The sequence below is a fragment of the Mustela lutreola genome, chromosome 8, assembly GCF_030435805.1.
Source record: "Mustela lutreola isolate mMusLut2 chromosome 8, mMusLut2.pri, whole genome shotgun sequence".
Taxonomy (NCBI): Eukaryota; Metazoa; Chordata; class Mammalia; order Carnivora; family Mustelidae; genus Mustela; species Mustela lutreola.
The window spans coordinates 89392308-89405802 of NC_081297.1; the positions used below are offsets into that span (position 1 = coordinate 89392308).

The following is a 13495-nucleotide window of genomic DNA, read 5'->3' on the forward strand; positions in this document are numbered from 1 at the left end:
TTGACCCTGAGATCACGACCTGAGCTGAAACCAAGAGCCTCTCAGTTAGGGCAATGAACATTGTCTGCAGCTAAGGTCATGATCTCAGGATCCTGGGATCGAGCCCTATATTGGGCTTCTTGCTCAGTGGGGAGTCTCCCTGAGGATTCTCTCTCTCTCTCTCTCTCAAAATAAATAAATAAATCATAAAAAAGAAAAGAAAAGAAAAGAAAAAGGTACAATATATGGCAGTATTTTGTCCTACCTGCTATATAAATTGAATAAACCTTGGGTAAAAATGAACAAATCTTTAAGAGTTAATGAAAAGTAGATTGTTTTTGCTTGCTATCTGCTTTTATTTATTTAAAGATTTTTATTTGTTTATTTGACAGAGAGAGATCACAAGCAGGCAGAGAGGCAGGCAGAAGAGAGAGGAGGAAGCAGGCTCCCTGCCAAGCAGAGAGCCTGATGCTGGACTCGATTCCAGGACACTGAGATCATTACCTGAGCCGAAGGCAGAGGCTTAACCCACTGAGCCACCCAGGCGCCCTCTGAATTTTTATATAACATAAAATGCTAGTAGGGTAACTGAGCATTATAATGCTTCATTAATATATTTTTATCAAAATCTAGAAAAATGATAGGTAGGTTGAGGGCCAGCCAACAATTATTTAGAATTTATTTAGAAAGAAAGCTGGATTGGAACCTCAAACTTTACACTAAAAATTTTCCAGGTAGATCAGATATAAAAATGTCAAAAACAAAACTATAAAAACACTACAAAAGAGAATGGAAGATTTTTAAAAATCAAACTCAGAATGCAGGTGGGCTTTCTAAATATGACATAAAACCCAAAAATCAAAATAAAAATGAGATTAAACTATACATAATCATGCATGCATATCTGCAATTCATATAACAATAATACCTTTAATGTTCTAGAAATCAATAAGAAGAAAACTTATAACCTAGTTTTTAAATGGGCAAATTATGTAAAATCACTTCCCAGAAAATGAAATTTTACTGTTAAATATATGAAAACAATGGTCAAACGCACTCATAATATGAAAAATGTTAATTAAAATTAAAAAGGCTACCATTTTTCACATATCTGATTTTCAGAGGTTAGAAAGTTTTCTGGCACAGTACTTTGACAACATTGTGGATAAATAGTCATTTTCTTCATGTAATAAGCTCCAAGAAACAGTAGAACAGAAATAGTCATTTGACAAAGGAAAGATATTCCATACCTATTAAAACAGTTATTTTAAATGGATAGATGCACACAGTTGGTACCGGTTGCATCACAAGGTCGTTTGGGTGCCAGAGCTCAGAGGTGAGAAGTAGATGGGTCCTAGTATACCATTTGAGTTTTATACTATGTTTAAGCATTATCCAAGAGTAAGCTAAAATTAATCAAGAAACACTCTTTGGGGAAAATGTGGTTGATACTGGGTCTTAATATACTATTATGTACTAACAGACGTTTCAAAAAACCAAATTCTAATGAAATATGCTAGGTTCTAGATAAGTTGAAAAATTAGAAATAATTTGATGTCATTCACTTTTATGAGAACTCAAATTCAGCTTCTTTGTTTTTGTTGGTTACCACTACCATTCCTGCCAAAGTAAATCTTCATGCTAAATAAAGCAGTATTTCAGAAGACTGTGTACCCTTATGGACACTTTTAAGAATACAGTAAACACCATCTGTCTTGTATTGTTTAAGTTCAGAGTTGCCCAAGGAGAAAATGCTACATGACCTTAAGCAGATCCTTCCAGTCTTGTGTTGACTTGATGTGATATGTTTTATATTTTATGTCTGAGTATTTCTCTTGACATTTGACTTTACACTGTTCACTTTCTATATTTGAAACAACACTATTAAAAGCAGATAGCAAGGCGCCTGGGTGGTTCAGAGGGTTAAGCCTCTGCCTTTGGCTCAGGTTATGATCTCTCAGGGGTCTGGGATCAAGCCCCGAATTGGGCTCTCTGCTCAGCAGGGAGCCTGCTTCCCTCTCTCTCTCTCTCTGCCTGCCTCTCTGCCTGCTCGTGATCTCTGTCAAATAAGCAAATTAAAATCTTTAAATAAATAAAAGCAGATAAGCAAGCAAAAGAAATCTTTAAATAAAATCTTTAAAAAAAATTCAGAATTACTTCCATTATTTGGAAATTTACATTAACTTATAATATTCTACAAAATCTCATTTTAAGAACATTAAAACAAAAAATGTTAAAAGAGGCATTTAAAATAGATAATTGCCTATTATCCATTTCTTTACAATAACCATAATTTAATATTATAATTATTTTACTCTATTTTTTTTTTTAGAGAGAGACAGCACAAGTGGGAGGGGCAGAGAGAGAGAGAGAGAGAGAGAGAGAATCTCAAGCAGACTCCACACTGAACATGGAGCCCGATGCAGGGCTTGATCTCAGGACCCTGAGATCATGACCTGAATCAAAATCAAGAGATGCTTAACCAACTGTGCTACTCAAGTGCCCCTATATTATTTTAAAATTATAATCCCTTGATTATTAATCTTATAATTATTACTATAAATTTTTAAATAATTTTAGATATCAAATTTTATAAAGTATTTTTATTATAAGTTATAAAATATTATTAATTTTAATTATTATCCCTATGCTATTATCCCTTGATTCTTTTGCATTAATTTAAAAACTGAAAAGCAACTTCAAGGCAATTATTTATTCAGATTTAGTAGCATATTTTCCAAGAGTTTGTTAAAATTTTCTTACTAGAATTCTGAATTTAAAATACTAATATTGTGGTTTAAAGTTCAAGAAGCAATAACTATAAATTTTTATAGACATAAAATCTAGGCTCCTAGGATTACAGATTAAACAATTACCATTTTTCTTTCTAATTATAGAGAAAAACCATCTACCTCTATTTCCATTTGACTATGGCACTTTTAATATAATGGATTCTAAATATATCAGAGTTATCAAGCACACTGGCACAAGGCTTCTCTTTGGCAGTAAGGGATTTTACATTTATTTTTTAAAAAGTCAGTCTGCTCAGGGGCACCTGGGTGGTACAGTTGATTAAATGTCTGACTCTTGGTTGCAGGTCAGGTCATGATCTCATGGTTGTCTGGCTTTGTGCTTTGCACAGAGTCTGCTTGAGATTCTCTCTCTTGCTGTCCCTAAACACCCCTCTCTAAAATAAATAAATCTTAAAAAAAAAAAAAGTTTGTCTACTCAATCTAGGTGTACATAACAGTCAGAAAAAGGGATTTCTATGCCATTCATCTTTTAAAACTTCAGCTGATTCAATAAATTGTCATTTTTCCACACAAACATCCATTACATTTGCAAAATTATTCAAAATCTGAATTCTATAATATTTTTAAAAAAGTCATTAAACTATTAAAACTTAATCTTACTAGTTATATATTTTACACCATTGCTTAAGTCATTTACCTCAAATGTAATTAGGTTCATGTAAGAATAAAAATGAAATTATTATTGATATTATATAATTATTATTCTACAATCCTAAGTGCATTAAGAGTAATAGATGCTACCATTACACCAGCTATCAAAACTCAACAGTAAGCAAAATAACTTACTCTGCCTATAGGACTCATTGGGTGCGCCGCATAATCTGAAGTCATGTTGTAGTTAGAAGCTTCGTTTATCATGCTTATAGGTCGTTCCTTCTTCTCTTCAGGTGTCATGGTTGCAACGGTCCTAAAAATATGTCAGAATGCTAAAACTCGTTGTATATGTTAACTGTTTTACAATGAAGCTTCCTGAGAGTTAACAAAGCTGGTGTCTCACTTTTTCAAACTATTTGGATACTAGTTACAGCTTAATAAGCCCTAGAGTCAGAGCTTAATATTTATAACTACTTTAAATAAAATTAACATTTCTTCTAAGCACAACATAGGTTAAAGTCATGTTGATTTTAATAAGCATTATTACAGATATTCTACTTGGTCATCTAACTGGAAAATTAAAACTTCAGTTAAAAGATTAGCTACTCTAATATTGAAAACAATAATGATACTAAGAACTATTTTTTTGTGAACAGTGCCAGCATATAAAGTATTTTCACACATATTTCATTTGATGCTTAGAACAATCCTGAGAAAGAATCACCACTCTCTGTGATTTAAGATGAGAAAAACTGAGCTCAAATTAGTTTAATAATTCGACCATGTTTATAGTTTCTCTGACCTTAAATTTTCGACTCCTGGGCTTACTACCTGTGCTTGTATTGGAAAAACAGCTTGAGATTATGTTCTTCATGAAAGAAAGTTTTAAACTATGTTCTATACCACCCACCGTAAACAGATGGCTCTCTGCTACACCTGCCTGCAAATACCCAGATAAGAAAACTGCTAAACCATACTGTATTGAAAATATGGATAAGAGCAATCTTATACTAATGACCTTTAAAGTGAAGGCATTCCACGGAATTCTTTACTTACTGTTCATTCACTACAAAAATACAATTGTCCTGTGATGGCTGTCCTGTGACTGGATGTTTACAAGTCACTTTCCTTTCATTGTGGCTAAAAGAAAAAAGAGGAAAAGAGAAATGTGTGTATGTACTTCTATTATCAGAAATGCTTTTCTAATATTCTGGTAGCAAAACAGTGACCTACTGTAACAGTAGTGAACAAAAGGGATGAAATTCCACCTCCCAGGTATGCAGTATCCAAACACACCCTTTCTACTACCTACCACGTATATACACTGTGTGTGAATGCTACTACAGTTTTACCATACAGTTAAAATGAACCTCCTACCCCCCAACACCTGACCTCAATTCTTTCTTCTCACACCTTATAAATAAAGGTAAGTTGATCTGGTTCCATGCTTATTACATTTTACATTAGATAGATGGGACACAACAAATAAGTATGAGTAACTACCTACACCTCCATTATTTTGTATCTTAATTTAGGCACACGTATAGAGAACTAATGCCAAATTCATATGCAGAAAAAAAATTAAAAGCGCTGCTATATGGGTACTAATAAAAAAAAAACAGTACCACAGGAAGAGCAATATTTTTTGGTGTTTTGTTTTAGTAAAGAATCTTTACATAAATAATGTAATGGCATTGAGTTTTATGATACTTAAGTACATTATAGAAAATGAAAGCTGAAGGAGAAAACAAGAATCTTAAATGTACAAATAACAGAAAGAAAGAAAAATCTACTTATTATCTTTGCTGAAAAAAATTTGCTTTCAATTAAGGATAGCTATTTCTTAGAGAAATACTATCCTTTTTAGACTGAGTGATAAGATTAGGTCTCCTGCTGTCTTCTTGAAATGAGAAAGGAAGAGAAATTTCCCAAAGTAATTATCTAAACCAAAATTACTAGATGTCAAAAAATATGTAATATACATTGATAGATTAAATAACAAACATCATCATTTGTAAATTAAGTTTTTCCCCACTGGGTAACATACAATAAGGCAATCTGTAAGGAAGATGTATCACTGTTGTGCCCAACCTTAGAAAATTTACTTTCATTACAGAGAAAAATTTCAAGATGTTGTAACTGAATATTGCTTTGTTAATCTTAAGAGACTATATGTGCTCTATATTTTAGGAAGTCTATAACCATAAGACACAAACTTTACATATTTAAATTTCTTTTCTATAGCCTAACTTCCATTAATATTACTTTTATTGGTAACATAGTACTTGGAAGTTTATCCATGAAATAAAACTGAAATCACAAAAAAGAGGTATAGACACAATTTTAAAACAGTCCACTCCCCTCCCCTCTAGCAACCCTCAGTTTGTTTCCTATGATTAAGAGTCCCTTATGGTTTGTCTCCCTCCCTGGTTTCATCTTGTTTTATTTTTTCCCTCCTTTCCCCCAAGATCCTCTGCCTTGATTCTCAAATTCCTTTTTTCAGTGATATCATATGATAGTTGTCTTTATCTGATTGACTTATTTCACTTAGCATAATACCCTCTAGTTCCATCTACATCATTGCAAATGGCAAGATTTCATTTTTTTATTGCTGCATAATATTCCATTTTGTGTGTATACACATACGCCCCACATCCTTATCCATTCATCTGTCCATGGACATCTGGGCTCTTTCCATACTTGGCTACTGTGGACATTGCTCCTATAAACATTGCAGTGCACATGCCCCTTTGGATCACTACATTAGTATCTTTGAGGTAAATACCCAGTAGTGCAATTGCTGGGTCATGAGTTCTATTTTCAACTTTTTGAGGAACCTCTATGCTGTTTTCCAGAGCGGCTGCACCAGCTTGCATTCCTATCAATTACCAGCTTTTTGTGATGGTTTTGTTTTTATACAATAGAGGTATTAAGATTTGGTAGGTTTAAATATTTATTTGGAGTGGTGTTTTCACTACAGAAAAGTTATGTGAGTGACTTTCTAACTTGCTGATTTACAAAAGTACAGTGGTAGAAACCTAAAGTCTCATGTGGGATACCAGTTTATGTAGTAAGCAATACACTGATTCTTAACAGAAAAACTAAGAAAAAAATAGCCTCTGGAGGTAAATGGAAAATATTGAAGTACCCAGATGTGATGAATGCTATGAACGCCTTGAGGTATGTAAATTCTGATTTTTTTTTTTTAAATTTTAAGATTTTATTTATTTATTTGACAGACAGAGAGAGGAGGAAGCAGGCTCCCTGCCAAGCAGAGGACCCTGGGATCATGACCTGAGCCGAAGGCAGAGGCTTTAACCCACTGAGCCACCCAGGTGCCCCTGTAAATTCTGATTTTAAGAGTAAAACCCTGTGGGGGCAAAGGCGGGTAAAGTAACCTGGGATAAGGATTAGGACACCTTAACAATAAAAAATGGAGGATAGCACCTTTTTTCCTTAAAGTCTCTCCTTAAAAGCATTAAAAAGCCAGTGTTGGCTGTGTGGCAGAAATACAGAAATACACAAATTCTTAAAAAAACGAACAAAAAACCCCAATATTGCAAAAAGAAAGCAAATAAACCCATATATATTGCATTATTTACCTATGTTCTGTCATCTGGCCTAGGAGGAATATAGTAGACTCTAATCCTAATATTCCAGAAGCTTTAAATTATACCAATATGGCTCTGCAATGATTATCTGTCTAAGAGACTTCTCTGATATCCTGACCATTAAACAGATATGGGTACCCATTAGACAAGACATACAGGAATGGAGATATTTAATAATGACTGGTTAAAAAAAGAGCACATTCTTTTTCCCAAGTGGATGTTATTTTCAATTAAATTGATGTTTTTATTGTACAAGCACTTTTCAGATCACAATGTTTTAAATTAAAACTAAGTAAAAATCTTAGTGTTCTATTTTAAAACACCAGTGACTAAAATCAATATGAAATACAAATATATTTATGTTCTTCTTTTATTTCTTCAAAGTATCCAATCTATTTTCTTTTACCTAATATTGATATTATATTGACATAAAATTCATATAAAATCTACCATGGCACTCTAACATGAAAGTTTTTTACAGGCCTATTTCCTATTTTAGAGATACTGCAGGTTTGGTTTCAGATGACTGTTTGAAGGCAAATATTGCAATAAAATGAGGAATGAATTTTTTGGTTTCCTGGTGCATATAAAAGTTATGTTTATACTATTTAGTGTGTGATAACATTATGCCTAAAAAAATGTATATATCTTAATTTAAAACGTTTTATTGCTAAAAAATACTATCACCTGAGCTTTTAGTGAGTCACAATCACTGATCACAGATCACCATAACAAATGTAAAAATAATGAAAAAGTTTGAAATATTACGAGAATTCCCAAAATGTGAGACATGACGTGGGTGACTGCTGTTGGAAAAATACTGACAAACGATTAACTCAATGCAGGGTTGCCCCAAATCTTCAATTTGTAAAAAACACACTATCTGTGAAGCACAATACAGAGAAGTACAATAAAACGAAACTATGACCAGAGTATTTTTTTAAATGAAAGATATAACTTTTTCCTCTCTCTCTCTCTGTATATATATATATACATACATATATATATATACACATATATACATACATATATATATATATATATATATATATATATATATAAAACCGTAACATAAAATAAGTAAGTTCCCTCAAATGTTTACTCATTTGATCTGTCTTATAAAATACTCCTAAATCTGGCTCCTGGGAGCTAATTTATTTATTATTATTTTTTAAAGATTTTATGTAAGACAGAGAAAGAGAGAGAGAGAGAGAGAGAGAGAGAGAGAGAGAGAGAACACGCACACACAAGCAGGGCAGAGGGAAAGAAGAACAGGGAGAAGCAGGCTCCTGGCTGAGTGGGGAGCCCGATGTGGGACTCAATCCCAGGGGCCCGGGGTCATGACCTGAGCACAGGCACATGCTTAACAGACTAAGCCACCCAGATGCCCTCCTCAGAACCAATTTAAACAACATATTTATCAAAGAGGAAACTCACAGTAATGTTTTCTAATTATTTCATCAAAAACAAATTAAAAGTTGACAAGCCAAAATATCAATTCCAGTCTTAACTGCTTAAATGTAATTTTCTACCACCTCAGAGGACTGGCAATCCTTACTGCTCCTGTACAAATAGATTTTTATATGCAGTTTTACATATTTAAAACTGTATTTGAAATATATTAAATTTCAAAATCATTCCTTCTTCTGTTGGCATTTACACCTCATTTTTATAGTAATGTTGCATTTTAAAGTATGTAATGGCAAGGGTAAACAAAATTTCTTCCTTCCTTTCTCTTTTTTAAAAAGAAGGCTCCATGCCCAGCAATGGAGCCTAAGGCAGGGCTTGAACTCATTACCCTTAAATCAAGCCCTGAGCTGAGATCAAGAGTTTGATGCTTAACTGAATGAGCCACCCAGGTGCCCTAATAATTTCTAAATCACACACAGAAACTAAAAATACAAGTTAAATAAATACTGAGTGCTAAATAGTGAAAGCACTGTAAATAAAATCCAAATGAGTCTTGAAAAAAATCTCCACAAAGCCATCTCTGTTAATGCACAGAATTCTTTGAACACATGATATACTAATTCTTTATTTTATATATATACATATATATGTATATATTTAGTGCTATACACATATCTTAACTAGGAACCGTGGGAGGGGGCTGGCCCACTGCTTAAGTACCACATCAGGGCCACTGCATTGGCACAAAGGAGGACAGACTGCTCAGCGGCAGGAGAGAGGGTAGGGAAGATTCTCAGCCTTTCTTCAGTTCTACTGAAGTTTTCGTCCTGCTATCTTTTTTGTACTGCACAAGTTTCTTTTTTCTTTTTTGGAAGGGGCTCAAAATTCAAATCAGGAGTACTATCAACTCTGCTGTAACACTTGTGGAAAAGCGAGCTCTCCAATGTGATTCATTTGTTAGGGAATAACTTGAGTATCACATAAATCCCGTGTTTGTTTATGCATGATTTTGTCTGTGATCTTGTTTGTGTACAGAGGAAGTACACCACTTATACAACTGTACAACCCCACTATCTGCCAGCTACTTTAGCTCATCACTTGTTTTATGAAACACACTCACTCCCATGCAGTGACACATCTTTTTAGAGTTTCAGATATGCCAACTGCCAAAACTGCCCCAAAACTCACAAGCTGAAACCCTCCCAATGTTCACTTCCATATACAGACTGCAGGTCTTTTTGAAAGCAAAGGGTATCTGTAGTATTTGTGTTTCTTAACCATTTAACAGTAAAACTGTGCAATGGCTTTTAGTTTCCTATCTTTATTTTTTTGTGTAACTAATGAAGTTTTTGAGTAGTCTTCTAATAAATCATTTTCTACAAAAGCCCCCTGCTTTTCATGTTGCACAGTGAGGTGACTATTAGGAGCATATGTGTTGTGTTACAGCAAAACTGATTGCATCATTAAGTTATAAACAACATACTTCTATGCTGTTAAAAGTACATTTGAAGCTTTGATAGAAAAGATGCCATTTAAAAAAAATCCTTGTCGGGGTGCCTGGGTGGCTCAGTGGGTTAAAGCCTCTGCCTTTGGCTCGGGTCATGATCCCGGGGTCCTGAGATCGAGCCCCGCATCGGGCTCTCTGCTCAACAGGGAGCCTGCTGTCTCCTCTCTCTCTCTGCCTACTTGTGATCTCGGTCTGTCAAATAAATAAAAATCTTAAAATAAATAAATAAATAAATAAAAAGATCCTTGTCAGAGATTTTATACTTTCCATGAATGAAAAGGTTAAACTGGAAAGGTATGATGTTACATAAATTTGTTTCTATAGGAATCCTTAGAAATAAGAGATAAAATTCAGGTCTTGACATAAAAAAACTCATGGTCACAGAACAAACTAATTCCCATCTTGTCTTTCAACTCTGTGGCATAGCAGAAGTCCTAATTTAAAAAAATATGACACTAGGTATTCATCCACTCTTACTTCCAGATTTCTGTGATGTTATTTTTTTCAAGATTTTTTTTTTTAAATTTATTTGACAGACAGATCACAAGTAGGCAGAGAGGCAGGCAGAGAGAGACAGGAGGAGGAGGCAGGCTCCCGGCTGAGCAGAGAGCCTGATGCGGGACTCGATCCCAGAACCCTGAGATCATGACCTGAGCCGAAGGCAGAGGCCTTAACCACCGAGCCACCCAGGCGCCCCTCAAGATTTCATTCTTAAGTAATCTCTACACCCCGTGGGGGCTAACCTAAAATCCCGATGTCAAGAGTCACATGCCCCACCAACTGAGTCAGCCAGGCGTCCTTGTCTGTGTTGTTTTAATGTTCTAAGTCTAGACCAGTAGATCTCAACTGGGAGTGACTTTATCTCCTGGAGGACATTTGGAAATGTCTGGTAATATTTCTGAATGTCACAACTGGGAGCGCTGTCTAACGGGCAGAGGCCAGAATGTCACTAAATGCCAGGAAAGCTTTCCACAGGAAAATGTCCATAGAGTGAGGTTAAGTAAGCCTACACTAGACCATCACAGCCCTCTAATAATGAAGTCTGCTGAATAAGCCATATTCATTATTTCTTTGGGTTCCCATCTTTCTCTAGAGACAACAGAGGTAGCAGGAAATAATGGCCATTGAGAGCACAGGTTCCGTTATCAGACCACTTAGGCTTGCATCTGAGCTCCCTGACTCACTGCTAGGTATCTGATTTCCCTTTCCATGTCGTTTTTTCCTCAACTTGCTACTAGCAGCTGGGTCACAGGTTGTTTCCAGTTTATTTTTCCAGAACTGCTCTAGGTATCAGGGATAGCAGTAAACAAAACAAAAATCTTTGCCCTCATGAAACTTACTTTCTAATGGAGATGTTTAAGAGGATGAAAAGGGTGAACAGCATAAACACGGCCTGAGACAGAGTAAGTCCTTGATAATTGTTGCTTATTTTAACTGGAACTCCAGGACTTTCAGCACAGCATTGTCATTAAAATACTGTTCGGTCAACTGTTTACATTAAAACAGCTTAAATTAGTACCCACCCAGTAGGCTGCGCTCATTCATGGTATTTTGCTTTCTGAGTTTCATTTACCCACGGGTTAACAGCAGTGATGATCCTTCCGACCTATGCCCTAGGAGGTCACTGAGAGCCTCATGCTCTAACACAATACCTGTGAGGTCACTGAGAGCCTCATGCTCTAACACAATACCTGTGTCATTCACCTCCCTTCATCTCATTACACAGGCATTTTAATCATCTCACATCACAAGAACATGGGTGAGGACAGTACAAAATATTTTGAGGCCATATTATAGCAGGTGGCTCTAACTGCTCTATTTTATTATTAATTATTTTTAATCTCTTATTGTGCCCTACTCTATATATTAAACTCTACCATAGGTATGTACGTATAGGAAAAAACAGTACCTGTAGGATTTGGTACTATCCGTGCTTTTAGGCATCTGCTAGGGGTCTTAGAACATATTCTCTGCAGAAAAGAAGGGGCTACTATACTCAGTATTTATTGTAAAGGAATAAAGTTGTAATCTCTTAACTTTTCATATTTCTGGTAAAGGCTTCTGCCCCTAATACGTCAAAAAGGCAGAGGGGAAAAGTAATTCTAATATAAAAGTTCCAAAGAAAGATTAGCTGTGTTTTTATGCCAGCAAAGGCAATATGTGAGAAGGTTCTTAAATAGTGACAAACAACACTTAGAAAAGAAAAAAAAAGAATGGACTTGCTATTCCAGAGAGATCAGGGCTGAAGGAAATAGGTCATATTCACTAGCTCAGTCTGATGATCATGTTCTATCAGCAGTCCAGATAAAAGGGCTAAATCAATGCCATTTTTAGAAAGGTATCAAGAAATCAACAAATAGCAACACAAATTGCTTGTTCTTTGGCGTTATGCCCTCTTTGCTATTACAAGACATGCACCATTTACTAAATTGGAAGATCAAATGCAAGACCTGCTTATTTAAAGCCTCTTTGGAACTACTTTATCCAATAATAATTTAGTTTTAAAAGATCTTAAGGTGAATAAATTCGTGTATGTATAAAATGGTATGTTTCTATCAAATTATAGAAAAAACAAATTAAAAATGACACATCTACTGGAGATAGACTATATCCATATTCTACCTGATTCCTTTTCAAATCCTCACTTGTGAACCAAATAATGCATTATCTAAGTAACTAGACTAGAAAATCTAGATGAAGCTGGGCCATTTTAAGCAGCACTAATCTTTCTAGCAGCCTACATAAAAAAGGAAAGTTGAGGGGGTGCCTGGGTGGCTCAGTTAAGTGTCTTCAGCTCAGGTCATTATCCCAGGGTTCTGGGATGGAGGCCCCCCAACCCCTATCAGGCTCCCAGCTCAGCAGGGAATCTGCTTTTCTTCCTCTCCTTCTGCCCCTCTCCTCGCTTGTGCACTCTCTGTCAAATGAATAAATAAAATCTTAAAAAACAAAACAAAACAAAACAAAAAAAACACCAGAGGCTCCTATAGCCTCGTTATGGAAACAGCAATTTGCTGGGTCAGCTCTTATTGACAGAGCAATGTGAGTCAACTCTTAGTAGCAGGTGCTTACTAAGCAGGAATAACTTAAACTGTATGGTAGCACACTGAAGACAGTGGAGGCTAGTATTTGTGCTCCTTTCCAGGGTCACTGAAGCAGGCATTTTTTGTTCAATCCACATTTCTAGTCTTCCTTCAGAGGGAGACTTGTAAGGGAGGATGTCACTGAGATCCCTAATGAAATACCCTCTCCACACAATAAATGCACAAAATCGCACATTTCATATATAAACCTCAATAAAATTATGGGTTTAAAAAGGGGGGAAAAGATTTAAAAATTGGATTATGTGTATGTGTGTGTTGCTATTGAGTTGTTGGAGTTCTATATATATTTTGGGTATTAGCTTCTTATCAGATATATAATTTGCAAATCCCACTGTTTTTGTTCTTGCTGCTTTTGGTGTCAGAATTTTTTTTTTTTAATGTTTTGGCCAACTAAATGCCATGTTCTGGATACTTCTTAGTATTGCAACTTTCTCCTGTGGAAATACTTGTTTGTGTGTGTGTGTGTGTAAATGTTTTAAC

The 13495-nt window shown here is 35.2% G+C and overlaps 1 protein-coding gene across 18 annotated transcripts in view; it reads right to left on the reverse strand.

The window, feature by feature from the left end:
- Positions 1-13495, reverse strand: part of PLEKHA5 (pleckstrin homology domain containing A5) — a 277031-nt gene that overhangs the window by 126028 nt on the left and 137508 nt on the right. For all 18 annotated transcript variants that reach the window (XM_059185923.1, XM_059185925.1, XM_059185930.1 and 15 more), the window contains exons 4-5: positions 4443-4526; positions 3579-3699 (exon numbers count right to left, since the gene is read on the reverse strand). In XM_059185923.1, the coding sequence (XP_059041906.1) occupies positions 3579-3699; positions 4443-4526 (205 nt within the window). The remainder of the gene's footprint in view (positions 1-3578; positions 3700-4442; positions 4527-13495) is intronic.